General features: G+C 37.5%; 1 protein-coding gene across 10 annotated transcripts in view; it reads right to left on the bottom strand.

The window, feature by feature from the left end:
* TFDP2 (transcription factor Dp-2) overlaps positions 1–15399 on the bottom strand; it is a 177794-nt gene that overhangs the window by 16246 nt on the left and 146149 nt on the right. For 8 of the 10 annotated variants that reach the window (XM_059391822.1, XM_059391823.1, XM_059391828.1 and 5 more), the window contains 3 exons: positions 12144–12306; positions 7327–7473; positions 3414–3482 (listed from right to left, as the gene is read on the bottom strand). In XM_059391822.1, coding sequence (XP_059247805.1) covers positions 3414–3482; positions 7327–7473; positions 12144–12306 — 379 coding nt within the window. The remainder of the gene's footprint in view (positions 1–3413; positions 3483–7326; positions 7474–12143; positions 12307–15399) is intronic. The other 2 variants (XM_059391824.1, XM_059391821.1) reach the window with 1 other exon arrangement.

The raw sequence follows: 15399 nt of genomic DNA, 5'->3' as shown, positions 1-15399 counted from the left end.
CCCACTGAGCCACCCAGGTGCCCCCCAGAATGGTTTTTTAAATGCTCCTAAAGTCAGATCCACTCATTCCCTTTTATTGGCATGTCTCATATTTGCCCAGTAGGGATGAATTTAAGTTGCTTTTCTATGTTTTAGCAATCTTATCCTAGGATTATTTGTTTTAGGTTCTGAGCCTTGACAAAAGTTTAATTAAGATTACTTTTATTTTAAAATGACTGGGTATTATCCCTAGAAAGTGAACATTTATGCCTGAAGTTCATAAAACAGAAGGGATGCCAATTTATTCTAGCCCTAGCATTATGTCTAAAAATCACTATCAATATCAATCACTATCAAAAAACTATCACTACTGGGCAACTGGGTGGCTCAGCCAGTTAAGTGTCTGCCTTCAACTCAGGTCATGATCCCAGGGTTCTGAGACTGAGCCCTATGACAGGCTTCCTGCTCAGCGAGGAGCCTGCTCCTCCTTCTCCCCTCTGCTGGTGTGTGTGTGTTCTCTCTCTAAAACAAAACAAAACAAAACAAAACAAAACACAGGACTATCACTATCAATACTATCAAACATTACTGAAGTTATACTTCATTATTTTCTGCTGGTAAAGAGTAAGGGCTGCTTTATATTCATTTTTTAATATATTTAATGTTGAAAAAAATACGTTATTGATACTGTAAAACTGAGAAAAAGAATTAAATGTTTGACTACTTCTGCCTAGATTCTCTTCCCTTCTACCAGAAAAAGCATCTCAGGAGATGCCCTCATACTATGCCCTCACTTTGTGGCCCTACTGCTGTAGCAGGGCCTCAGGATAGGAGGGAGTATCAACAGTAGTAAATAAGAGTCCTTAGATATATATGACTCAATACGTCATATGTATGACTCAGTGACTGTTCAATACGTGTACAGAGATTTTTCAGGTGAAGAAACCAGTAATAACATACATAGTGTTATTTAGACAGTAAAAAGAAAAGTCACCTCCCATTTATTTTGGGTAGATTTCCTTTGTTGTCCTTTGACTGATTTCCTTCAGCCTTCTGTTCTCTTCCAGGCTCATTAACATCAATTTTAGAGGCGGAACAGAGGTTCACACATTCATTTTGCTATGTATTAGCAGCCCTGGAAAAGGTTTAATGGCTGGTGGGGATAGTTATACAGATAAAAGTTGGGTATCTGGATTACCTATAGATACCATCTATTCACACCCTTTCTCATCTACGTTAACCAAGGATAAATGAAAAGTGGTGGCAGTTAAGTAAAACTGACCTGTGTCATGTGATGTCAGTGAGTGGTGACATTAACTTGTTAGAAATTAAGCCAACTTTGCCATGGTAAATTATTAATGTTCAGGAACACATTTAATTTACTTTCTGTGGTATCTTCATAAATGGTACTTGATGAATGAGAGAGAAACAAAACACTAGCAGGAAATAGGCTGTGTGTATGTCCACCAGAAGACCAGAGAGTGGCTGTTTTCAGTTATACTTTGGGTTTCACTTTAATGTTGAGAGAGGCCTACTTTTATAAATGTTGACAGCTAGGTTGCCCCTGGGTTGAAATCTATAAATATTGAGTTTGAAATACAGAAGAGGAAAAGAAATTTAGGACTTAAAAAAAAAGAAAAAACAACAGTATACACTGTACAAAGATAAGCAGAGGAAAAAATATTCAACTTGCTTCTTAATGAAGGCTATCTAGGGGTATGAATATCCCCCCTGCACGAGGGTGATCATGCCCAGCACCGTTCTTTCTGATAAACAGGTAATTACAGGCATACTGATAAACAAGTTTTCTTAGTAACATTATGCCAAGAATCAGGCTCCAAAATGTTCCATGAGGATTTTGAGGAAATCCGAGAAAGGCTTGGCACAGAGGTGAAGGAGTGTGAGCTAGTGGGAAGCCTTGAGGGGACAGGAACAGCAGAGGCAGGGGAGGGGAGCTTAGAAGGAAGTGAGAGCGCGGATCAGAAGCCAGTGCCTGGCAGGCCACGTTGCAGAAGGCAGAATTCCACAGGGAGGAGCACAGGAAAAAACCATCAGCTTTCAAATTCTTCTAGGTGTTTTGTTTTATAAGCTGCAGAATACTCTTCAAACAAAACCTTATCTGGAAATCCAGTATGAAAAATACATAAAATGCTTGCTCTAGTGCTAGCTCCTCAGGTAGGTCCTGCAGGGTTCGTAGTGAAAGCAGACACAGAACCCAGCAAGGAAGAAAGTGGCGGCCTACTCAGGGCGGAACATCACCTTTGGAGCTTGCCTGTGTTTGGGCAATCTCTGCTCTATCTGCTGCTACTTCTCTGCCCCTGGTCTACTTCCTTTCCTACTTCCTTCTCAGATCATAAGGAGCTCTCTGCAAGGGTTAAATGCTCTTCTCTTGCTGCTCTGATTTACATATGAAGGTGAAATAAACTAAGAGAAGCATCTAGAAAGTGAAAAACAAAAATGTGGAATATTTAAGAATACCTAACCTATTCTGTCCATTAGACAAAGGGAGTGTTTTGGGAAAACACTGCTACAATATTTGGTAACTTAATTGTTACCTTTATTTCTGAAAAGTGGACTCACCTAAAAAATTAAATAGGATCTAAAATTGTGAAATTAAAGTGGATTTTATGAGTGGTTGAAAGCTTTTCATATAAAGACAATTTGCTGATTAAAAAATAAAAAAGCATAAAGACCCTCTGGGCTCATTTTAAAAAGGGTTTCTGACTGCACTGAAAATGACCCCAGTGTACTGCTCAAAGTGAATTTTTACAGCAACTACAACTACCAAAAATAAATAATAATAATAATAATAATAATAAAAAGGCCATGTGATTTTACCTCAATGATTTTATACACTGGCTGGCTCTATTATATTTGAAAAACCATCCAAATTCCAGGCAATTATCCAAAACAGTGTAAATATAGGGATCCTTATTACATTATAAAAGCTAATTTTCTTAAAAAGAAGTGCATTTTAACTTTTGGTATTTCTACAGAGTTTATTGAATCTTTACATATTTACAGATAATAAGTTATTACAGGTGGATTTGATAATTTTACTCTAAGTGCTTGAAGTTTAATGAGCCTTACTTCTTGATATTCCAAATTAGGGCTAAAATAAACACACACAAAAGGACTTCTAACAGTTTCTCTGCAGAGTAAGAATAAGTGTCAGTAGTAATGCATAAGATAAGTCATGCACAGGGTAGGTGACCTGTCATGAGGCCATGATGATGGTGGTGAGAGACAATCATCGTAAAGGCAGACCATGTGGATGGTGGTGAGCTCAGATGTGGAGGAGGCCGCCCTAGTGCGGTCCCGTTAGACACTACTCAAAAGGCAACCAAAGGAGAAAACACCAATGCTAAAAGCAAGTAAGTAGAGTAGCAGAATATAGGTACCAAAAAGAATGAAAAACATCCCAGCTTCTTTACCTGCAGGAGAAGTTCTTGCAGCTGGGCCCGCTTCTGCTTTATCCGTTCTATCCTCCTCTGCTTCTCTATCTTTAAAACACAGGTTACAAAATAACATGAACATATGGAGAGTATAAAGTACTGCTCACTTTCCAGGTCCCCATTCTCAGATATCAAGAATTTTCCTTAGGGGTGCATGGGTGGCTCAGTCCATTAAGTGTTCAATTCTTGGCTTCAGCTCAGGTCATGATCTTTAGAGCCCGCATTGGACTCTGCTTGGAATTCTCTCCTTCTCCTCCTTCGGCCCCTCCCCCAGCTCATGCTCTGTGTTCTCTCTCTAAAATAAATCAACCAATCTTAAAAAAAAGAATTTTCCTTAAAATTCAATCCATTTTAACAACCAACATCAATAAAGGCATATCACACCTTTTTGGGGAGCAGGGGTTGGGGTATGCAAGTAGCCATGATAGCAGAATTGTGGTAACTATTATTATTAATGAAACCCATCCACTTCATAAATACTAAATATGCAGTACTTGTTGCTATTTTCAAATTCTAACCAGAGTAATAGTTATCACTTAATGAATACTTTGTGTGCCAGCAACTCAACTAATCACTTCATACACACATGATCTTTTTTCCCTCCCTACACACATTATCTTAAAGCATCTTCTTAAGACCCTAGGAGGTGAGAACTGTTGTTACCCATTTTCCATGTAAGGAAATGGAGGCATATGGTTAAGTAACGGCCCAAGGTCACATAGCTAGTGAAGGGCAAGAGTCAGGATTTGAATCTAAGCCATCTGGTTCCAGAGACCTTACTATTAATTACTTTCTTAAATTACCCCCAACCCAAAGAATGCAGTAAGATCTCATTTAAGATTTCAGTTTAACTGACTTTTAAATAGGCATACCTCCTAATACAGAGAGCCTACATATTCAATACAAAATTTCTACTTGTAGAGTAAGGAACATGCTTATGGGACAAATTTCCCAGCTTCGCACAACTATTACTTAATAGTTAACTTAATAACTAAATAGTTAGTAGGGTCTGAATTTCCTCATAGACGAGTTCCTCACTGTGTCTTTGGGCAAAAGTGAGTAACATCAAACATGACATTTTTCTTGTCAACTCTAACAGTGTTTCTTTCTTTCTTTCTTTCTTTTTTTAAGATTTTATTTATTTATTAGAGAGATGGAGAGAGGGCACAAGTAGGCAGAGCAGCAGGCAGAGGGAGAGGGAGAAGCAGGCTCTCCACTGAGCAGAGAGACCGATGCGAGGCTCGATCCCAGGACCCCAGGATCATGACCTGAGCCAAAGGCAGCCACTTAACTGACTGAGCCACCCAGGCGCCTCTCTAACAGTGTTTCTTATTTGCTCCCCATCTACTCCAGTCTGCACCAAGAGTTTCTTCTCATTTTTCATCTAACCACTAAAGCACTTTCATTTTAAATAACTTAAGACTCACTAGAAAAATCTATGTGGCTTTCTAAATTTGAAAAGAGTTTCCCCCCTCTATCTGTAGCTGTGACAGGCCAGACCCCTACCTGTCCCTCATACCCCCATTTAACACCAAGCCAAGTTGTATCAATTCTACCTGTAAAACACCTCTCCAACCTCATGACACTGACTTAACTCAGACCATCTCCAAGCCACCCCCTCAATTTCCCTCCTCATCTTCCCGTTAGTTCAACTTCCAACCTCACTAGGAGAATGATCCCTTGAATATGTCCCATCAGTCTTCCTCTTTATATTCAAAAGCTTCCCACTGTTTCCAGGATCAGGTCCTTAAAGCTTCATACTTAGAAATCCATCCCCTTTAGCCTTGCCTGTACTCTGGTCACACCCAGCTGTGTACATGCTTTCTTATGTCTGCTTCTGGAAGGCCCTCCCTGCCCTAAACCACTGGGCAAACGCCTACACCTCCCTCATCACTGAGCTCAAGGAATTGTTTCTTTTCTTGGTAAAGCCCTCCTTTACCTCCCTTTCTAGAGCATCTGTATATATGTCTTTCACAGGAATAATTGACCACAGTTTTGGTAACTTCTTTTACATTTTTCCTTTCCTCAATTAGAATGAAAGTTCCTGGGGTCAAAGATTCTGTCTTGTATAATCTTTAGGTACTGCTAATAGATTTCTGCTTGTTGAGGCTTTGTTATCAGCTTACTATTACTGGTAATAAAAATGATCCTCGGGATACCTGGGTGGCTTACTAAGTTAAGTGTCTGTCTTTAGCTCAGATCACAATCTCAGAGTCCCGGGATTGAGTCCCAAATTCAAATCCTTGCTCAGCAGGGAGCCTGGTTCTCCTGCTACCTGCCACTTTCTCTCTGACAAATAAATAAAATCTTTTAAAAAATTAGAGAAAAAAACTTAAAAAAAAAAAAAAGATACTCAAATTCTACTCTATCAGGAGAAAAGGAGGTCATTTCCACGGTAGCATATGAATAACATTCTACAACCATTTTTTTTAATTTTTAATTTTTTATAAACATATATTTTTATCTCCAGGGGTACAGGTCTGTGAATCGCCAGGTTACAATCATTTTCTTTGTTCAAAGATTTTATTTACTTATTTGAGAGAGAGAGCATGAGTAGAGGGGAGGGGGCAGAGGCAGAAGCAGACCCTCCCAACTGAGTAGGGAGCCCAATGTGGGACCTCAATCTCAGGATCCTGGGATCACGACCTGAGCTGAAAGCAAATGCTTAACTGACTGAGCCACTCAGGCACCCCAACATTCTACAGTTCCTGATGAATGTCTGATTTCTCCCTCTATCCACAAGGACAATAATATCAAATAAGTTTTGATTTGCTGAGGGGAAAAAGGACTAATAAAAACATGAAATCAACCATATTTATTGCCAGAAACTATATTTAACTTCAGTGTATTCCATTTATGACCATGAGAGTACAATTATGTCAAATCAATTTAAAACCAGTAGGTCGGGGCGCCTGGGTGGCTCAGTGGGTTAAGCCGCTGCCTTCGGCTCGGGTCATGATCTCAGGGTCCTGGGATCGAGCCCCGCATCGGGCTCTCTGCTCAGCAGGGAGCCTGCTTCCTTCTCTCTCTCTCTCTGCCTGCCTCTCAGTGTACTTGTAATTTCTCTCTGTCAAATAAATAAATAAAATCTTTAAAAAAAAAAAAAAAAAAAAAAAAAAAAAAATAAATAAAACCAGTAGGTCAGGGCACATGCTCATATAGGAAAGATTTGAAGTTAATGGGATAAAAAATGTTTTTGCATATAGCATCCCAAAATCATGTTCACCGAACATTCTATCCTTTCTGATAAAGATACAGATGAAATACCATTCTGCCATTCTGTTGCCACTGATGTGAGAATCAAGGACAAAAGTTTAAACACTAAAAGTAAACAGCCAGTTTAATCCTTTTTTTTTTTTTTTTTTTGGATCCATACAGCAAGCATTTCATCAAATAACATATTATTTCTATTTATGAGTTGTCAAAAATTTATTATTAGAGTGTTCACAATTAAACTAGAATAAAATACGTTTTCTAAGAAATCTCTATGTCTCTCATTAGTCAACTATATACCTTTCTAAATCTCCTTCCAGTTCTAAAATTCAACAAAGAGTCTGACCAAAAAAATAGTATACATGAACAATTAGAAATATTTTAATATTATATGTATTCCTAAATTAAAATGCCTCTTATAGAGGTGCCTGGTTGGCTTAGTCAGCTAAGTGTCTGCCTTCGGCTCAGGTCATGATCCCAGGGTCTTGGGATGGAACCCCGTGTCAAGGCTCTCTGCTCAGTAGGGAGTCTACTTCTCCCTTTCCCCCTGCCACTCTTCCTGCTTGTGCTCTCTAATAAATAATTAAAATCTTTAAAAATAAAATAAAATAAAATAAAATAAATGCCTCTTATGTAAAATAGAATAAACTACTATCTAAAAACAGATTTTTCCACTTACCTCAAGATTTTGACATTCCTGAGCAGAATTGGTAGGCAGGCCAATCCACTTGATTTCTTTTTTTTCTTTTGAAATTATGTTCATTGCCATTAACACATTTAAAGCATCATAAACTCTTCTCCTAATATTCTTCTGGTCATAAGCCTGCTAAAAAATACTTTTAATGAGTGATAAATTTCAAAATACTTTTAATGAGTGATAAATTTCAAGGCTTAAGATACAGTCACAGGATATTAGGATATTTAATTAATATTATTATTATAATATCTTAGGAGTGTTTAAAGAACTCTATACCCAGTGAAAATATCCTTCAAAAGTAAGGATGAGATAAAGATACTTTCAAACAATCTAAAACATAAAATATTCTAAAAAATAAAGATTAGGTTAGCAACAGTTCTAAATTAAAAAATACTAAAGGGCATTCTTCAGTTAGAAGAAAGATGGATGGGATACGAGGTAGAAGTTTGGAGATGCAGGATGGAATGAAGACCAACATGAAAGACAAATATGTGGGTATATTTCCAGTAACACTCACTTTATAAAATAAGAATGTCTTGTGGAGTCAAGAATATATATAGAACTAACATATGTGACAACAGTATATATCAGAAAGGGGTAATGGATGTATTAATTAAAGTGGGCTAAAACCCTGCATTGTCTGGGAGGATATTATAAGACTTTGAAAAGTTAAGGATGCATGTTTTAGTTAGGTAAAACAGTGCTTTTCAAGTATGTGGTCCAAGGACTAGTGCTGATCTGAAAACTATTACTAGTCTACAATGAAAATAGGGAACTTGCACCAAAATGTCATCACACAGATCACTAAAGCACATTGTTTATTTCAGCTGATTTTTTTTTTAAGCAAGATTTTTCTCAATAAGGAGACTGTCTTAACTTAGATTATGCAAAGAAAAAAACCCTTATTTTATTGTGGACAAGCAGTTCTTATGAAAAATCCAATCAATCAAATGCCGTGATAATAATGGATGGTCGAGAAAACTGAATATAGAAACTTAACTTGAAGGGAGAAACTGAAGTTACAGAAGTGAATGTAAGTATTAGAAATCCTGACCCTGTAGAAATAATGATAATATAATAAAAAATACCAGGAGACAAACCGAAGTAGGCCTGCTGAGTGAGGTTCTCTTTAATATTTAAAGGGGCACGGGATCCAAAGCAGATGAACTATTCAAACAGATGAAGTACATTAATAATAGAGGTTTTGGTACAACATATTTATTTAAAGTCATAACAACAACGATAATAATATTATTCTTTTAACAACTACCACTAATATATTCAATCTGAATTTGTGCTAAACAGGAAAGATGGGAGATGCAAGTAAATACAAGCATATTAATTTTTTTCCTTCATAACCAACAGATACTGGTTTTATAGGGGACAACAAACAAAAGAAACAAAATAATGAAGTTACTTAAAGTTATAAAGATAACCAATTAAAGAACTAAAAGAACAAACCTTCCAATTTATTAAAACAAACAAACAAATCCCCCACACAGTAGGGAACAGGAAGAAAAACCCCCCAAACTTGTATCCAGGGATGGGGATGGGAGTGGTTAGTAAAAATGTATGATGATGAAATGTACTAAGAAATGCCTCAGTACAGAAACATCTGAGAGAAAACTGGAGAGGAGAGCGAAACCATATGGCTCCTTAGCAGAGATTCAGACAAAGGAAATAGTGAGCCTGATAAGGAATATATCTGGCATATTCACTCCAAAACAAAAAACAAAAAAACCCACCAGTTTCAATCATGATCATCAATGTAAATTTTCCTACTAAATTTTCCTCCTACTAAATTTTCAGGATAAACTATATAGAATTTGATTACATTCAATATCCATTTCTGATATTTTTAATTAAGAAAAATGAAAGAAATGTTTATTTAAAAAGATCAAATTATGGTTGCTATCATTTCAAAATATAATCTTTATTATAAGGTGGCTAGAGTGTAGTAACTGGGAGAGTGCATAACAGGAGACGAGATCGGAGAGGTAATGGTGGGCCAGGTCATATGGAGTCTTGTAGTACATTTTGAGAACCTCCACTTTCAATCAGAATCAGAATGTTTGTACCTTCTCTACAGTTGCCAGAGAAAAAAATGACTCACAAGAAAAAACTCAAAGCAACCCCCCCAAAATATAAATAATTCAACTCACGATCTCTGATCACAGCTAATGAAAAACTCAGTAAAAAGTAAAAACCCAGAAAAACAAACAAAAATCCCTATCATCAGGAACTATAAAGACTCTAATGCCATTCTTAGGTCAGAGAGGAAATGAAAACCAAAGGTGCAGAATATTTAAAGAATAACATTATATCAGAATCAATGGGAAATAGCTAAAGCAGTGAACGAGAGGAAAAGTTGTAGCTATAAAGATTTTAATTACTAAACAAAATAATAAAAGTAAAGTATACATCATAGAACAGAAAAATAACAGAAGTAACTTCAGGAAAGAGAATATATATATATTTTTAAAGATTTTATTTATTTATTTGACAGAGAGAGAGATCACAAATAGGCAGAGAGACAGACAGAGAGAGAGATGAGGAGAAGCAGGCTCCCTGCTGAGCAGAGAGCCCCATGCGGGACTCGATCCCAGGCCCCTGGGATCATGACCTGAGCCGAAGGTAGAGGCTTAACCCACTGAGCCACCCAGGCGCCCCCAGGAAAGAGAATATTAAATGAAGATAAAAGGGGTGCCCAAGTGGCTCAGTTGGTTAAGCATCTGCCTTCGGCTCAGATCATGATCCCAGGGTTCTGGGATTGAGCCCCACATTGCGGGGAGCCTGCTTCTCCCCTCCCTTTGCTTGTGCGCTCTTGCTCTCTGTCAAATAAATAAATAAATAAATAATTTAAAGAAAAATGAAGATAAAAAAAGAAATTAACTGCAAAACAGGAGGGTCAGTATAGAATCTAAGAAACGGTGATTTGAGAAAAATAATGCAAATAAATTTTGAGAACAGGTATGAAATGGAGGATTTTCTAAGCAAACATAAAATACCAAACTGACTCTAAGGGAGACAGAAATTCTAAACAGACTAATTACCAAAGAAAAAATGGAGAATACTATTTAAGCTTTATCCCCCCACCAAATCGACAGGCCTAGATGATATCACAGATGATTTCTATAACATGTCAGGGAAGAGAAATATATAATCCATGCTATTTAACCTATAATGGAGAAAAAGAGGAATAAGGAGGAAAAAAACCTCTAAAAAGACAGCATTAACACTGCAAATCAAAACTGCAAAGATGGTAAAAAAATAAAAAAAAGGAAAAGAAAATCCCACCGATCTCATTTGTGAGTGTCAATGTAAAACTCCTCAGTTTTCAGGAAAATATACAGAATTTGATTAAATTCAGTATCCATTTCTGATTTTTTTTTTTTAGTTAAGAAAGAAACTGGGATCAAGCTGATCCCTGCATCTGGGCTCTCTGCTCAGCGGGGAGCCTGCTTCCTCTTCTCTCTCTGCCTGCCTCTCTGCCTACTTGTGATCTCTGTCTGTCAAATAAATAAATAAAATCTTAAAAAAAAATCAAATTATGGTTGCTATCATCTCAAAAATAAAACCTTTGTCATAATTAAGGTTGGAAGACTATAACTATTTCCACTAAGGTCAAGAACGGTTATAAAAATTGTTGTGGGGGAAAAAAAAGAATTGTTGTGGAGTACATACAATATGATTACATTTAAATAAAATGCAAATTGACCTATAATGATGAAAAGCAGATCAAAGGTTGCCTAGGGATAGAGGGAGAAGGAGGGACAGATTACAAAAGGTGGAAAGAACCTTCTGGAAGTGACAGAACTGTTCTTTATTGCTCTCTAAAATAAATAAAATCTTTAAAAAATAGAAAAAGGAAATAAATTTTATTATGTATATGCATAAGGAATTTGGGGGATGATACTCAAGAATCTCAAGAAACAGATTAAGGTCTTGATAAGGAGATATTGTGGGGCACTTGGGTCGCTCAGTCAGTTAAACATTTGCCTTTGACTCAGGTCATCATCTCAGGGTCCTAGGATTGAGCCCCAGGTCAGGCTCCCTGCTTAGCAGAAAGCGTGCTTCTCCCTCTTACTCTGAGCTCCCCCTGCTTGTGCTCTCTCAAATAAAAATAAATAAATAAATAAAATCTTTAAAAAGAAAAAGAGAGAGATTTTTATTATATACTCTTTGGTACAACTGAATTTTTTTAGACACATTCATACATTATTTTTCAGTTATAAACAAGATAAATTTTTCAAATTGGCTTAGATATAGAAGAAACATTAACGAATTCAGAAACACATCTCAAGTCATTCAAATATAAAAAGTATGTTTGAGAAAAGTATATTCCTGGGCACTGGGGTGGCTGAGTCAGTTAAGCGTCTGCCTTCGGCTCAGGTCATCATCTCAAGGTTGGAGCCCCGAGTTAGGCTCCCTGCTCTGCAGGGAGTCTGCTTCTCCCTCTCCCTCTGCCCCTCCTCCTGGCTGTGTGTTCCCTCTCCCTCTCTTTCAAATAAATAAAATCTTAAAAAAAAAAAAAAAGTATGTTCCTTTTGTAGCCCCAAAAAGTAGATTTTTAAGAATATTTGTTAATCTTTATGTTTAAATATATAATAAAAGAACGCTTTCAAAAACAAAACTAACAAAAACTCAACAACAAAAGAATTCCCCAATCGGTAATATGAAACCCTCAGGTAAAGGAGTTGGGGATTCCCCAGCTAGTCTGAGTCCTTAAAAAATGACAGTCAACCCAGAGATATACTATTTCGCTGTTCCAGTCAAAGTCACATGCATGATGTACCTACCGAATCAGCGGCCAAATGGTTATTTGAATTGGTGAACTCTGATACCAGCTCATCAGCCACCTCATTATATGACGTTGTACCTTTCCGCTGAACTTTCTCACACACTTTCATGGAAAAATGTCTCAAACCTTTTCCATTTTTATCTCCTTTTTTGCTTCGTTTACTAAAAGAGAAAAAAATACATATTTATATACTAAACTTCCTTTATAAAACTAATGGGAGAATATAGTAATTTGATTCCTGCTTTAAGTGGTAAATTTTAAATTGAATTCGAATGAAGAAATGTTTTGAACTTAATTTTTGCCTTAAAGCAAATAAAGTATGAAGCTGAGTGTTTTCTATACACATCATTCATTTATTCAATAAATATTTACTGACCATTACTTACTATTATGTGCCAGGTACTATTCTACATACTGGGAATAAATCCATGAGAAGAACAGACAAAAACACTGCCCTGGTAGTTATATGTTTACCTTTTTTGTATTCTGTGTGTGCCACAGTTCCTTTTCACATAAAATTAAAGTACCACTATTCTCAGTTTCATTTATCTACTCAAATTTCAAACAGAGGTCATTGGTATTAATAAAATATCTAAGTCTTCAATTATTTTAACTTTGGTTAATGCTTAGTCCTAAACTCTGATAACTTATTACATTTTCAGGGGTTCAATTTAGTTCTGCCAATTTCTGAATGCCAACTATATGCCAAGAACTGCAGTAGGAAATAGAATACAAAAATGACAACTGAGGCAAAATCCTTTCCCTTAGTATGAATCTCATTGTGGGGTGGGGGCGGGGGGAAGACAGTGGAGACAGTGGAGACAAATCAGACCTATAAGGACAGACAATTCCAATGTAGTAAGGTTACGTGCCAAGACAGAGTTATGGGAACTGAGAAGAGGGACATCTTAACTAACCTAGAGGAGAAAGATTTGCTTGAGTAAGAGCCAAGTGAAAACAATCAACAAAATGAAAAGGCAACCTATGGAATGGGAGAAAATATTTACAAACCCTTTATCTGACAGGGGGTTAATAGCCAAAATAGCTAAGAAACTCCAACAACTCATTAACAAAAAACCCCCAAATAACCCAATTAAAACTAGGCAAAAGTCATGGACAGAAGTTTCTCCAAAGAGAACAAACAAATGGCCAACAGGTGTATGAAAAGGTGCTCAACATCACTAATCATTAGAGAAACGCAAATCAAAACCACAATGAGGCATTACCTCACATCTGTTAGGATGGCTATTAAAAAACAAAACAAAACAAACAAGATAAGCACTGGTGAAAATGTGGAGAAATTAGAACCCTGGCACACTGTTGGTGGGAATGGAAAATGGTACAGTCGCCATGAAAAAAGTATGGAGGTTCTCAAAATATTTAAAATAGAATTTCCAGGGGTGCCTGGGGGGCTCAGTGGGTTGGGCCTCTGCCTTCGGCTCAGGTCATGATCTCACGGTCCTGGGATTGAGCCCCACGTTGGGCTCTCTGCTTAGTGGGGAGCCTGCTTCCCTCCGCTGCTGCCTGCCTCTCTGCCTACTTGTGATTTCTCTCTCTGTGTCAAATAAATAAATAAAATATTTTAAAACAAACAAAATAGAATTTCCATATGGTCCAGTGATCCTGTTTCTGGGTATATATCCGAAAGAACTGAAATCAGGATCTCAAAGAGGTACCTGTACTCTTGTGTTCATTGAGCATTATTCACAATAGCCAAGAAATGGAACTAACCTAATGTCCATAGACAGATAAAAGGATTAAAAAATGTGGCATATAGGGCGCCTGGGTGGCTCAGTGGGTTAAGCCGCTGCCTTCGGCTCAGGTCATGATCTCAGGGTCCTGGGATCGAGTCCCGCATCGGGCTCTCTGCTCAGCGGGGAGCCTGCTTCCTCCTCTCTCTCTCTGCCTGCCTCTCTGCCTACATGTAATCTCTCTCTGTCAAATAAATAAATAAAATCTTAAAAAAAAAATGTGGCATATATATACAATGGAATATTATTTGGCCCTAAAAGAGAATGAAATCCTGCCATATGTGACAACATGGATGAAGCTGAAGGACATTAGAGTAAACCAATCACAGAAGGACAAATAATGCATATCTCACTTATATAAGGTATATAAAAGAGTCAAACACATAGAAGCAAAGAGTAGAATGATGCTTGCCAGGGCCTGGAGGGAAAGGGAAAACAAGGAATTGCTCAACACATTCAATGAAGTTTCAGTTATGCAAGCAGAGCAAGTTCTAGATATCTGCTGTACAACACAGTATGTACGGTTAATGATAATGTACACTTAAAAAGTTGTTGGGGGTAGATCTCCTAAGTGTTTTCACTGCCACCACGACCAAAAGAGAACTGTCAAGTGAAGGAAGTTAGTAAGGGCAACTAGGCAGAAGCAGCAGCAGTACACACATGGGAGAGTGCAACAGATGATAAATGTTCAGAGACATAGAAACAAACAGTGCAGCATTACCAGAAGATAAAGTACAAGGCAAAAGATGAACCAGAAAGGGAGACAAGGGGGCAGGCCCATAAATGCCATGCAAAGGAACCTGTACTTTATCACCTTGCTTTAGTATAATTATATTCATTTACAAATTATTTACACATTTGGGGTGCCTGGGTGGTTCAGTCATTAAGCATCTGCCTTCAGCTCAGGTCATGATCCCAGGGTCCTGGGATCGAGCCCCACATCGGGCTCCCTGCTCAGCGGGAAGCCTGCCTCTCGCTCTCCCACTCTCCCTGCTTGTGTTTCCCCTCTCGCCGTGTCTCTGTCAAATAAATGAAATCTTTAAAAAAAATCATTTACACATTCTACTGTCTTATATACATTAAGAAACAGACAAAATGTACTTTTTAAAAGAATGAAGGAAGGACATATACCTAATTTCTTTTTTTAATTTTTATTTTTATCTATTTATTTATTTTTAAAGATTTTATTTATCCATTTGAGAGAGAGTGTGAGAGACAGCATGAGAAGGGAGAAGGTCAGAGGGAGAAGCAGACTCCCTAGAGCTGGGAGCCTGATGGGGGACTCAATCCTGGGACTCTTGGAATCAGGACTTGAGCTGCAGGCAGTCACTTAACCGAATGAGCCACCCAGGCACCCCAGATATCTTTCTTTTTCCCCACATTCCCAAAGAATCACCTGAGGTCACACACTACTACTACTAATACCTCTAACTACTACTACTGAAATACTGGGAAGCCACCAAAGGTAACATGGTAAAATTATCAGTCAGGCAGAGATTCTGG

This window comes from Mustela nigripes, chromosome 2 (assembly GCF_022355385.1).
Source record: "Mustela nigripes isolate SB6536 chromosome 2, MUSNIG.SB6536, whole genome shotgun sequence".
In the NCBI taxonomy this organism is placed as follows: domain Eukaryota; kingdom Metazoa; phylum Chordata; class Mammalia; order Carnivora; family Mustelidae; genus Mustela; species Mustela nigripes.
Note: the sequence above shows the minus strand (reverse complement) of the source record. Positions and strands in the feature narration are given on the sequence as shown.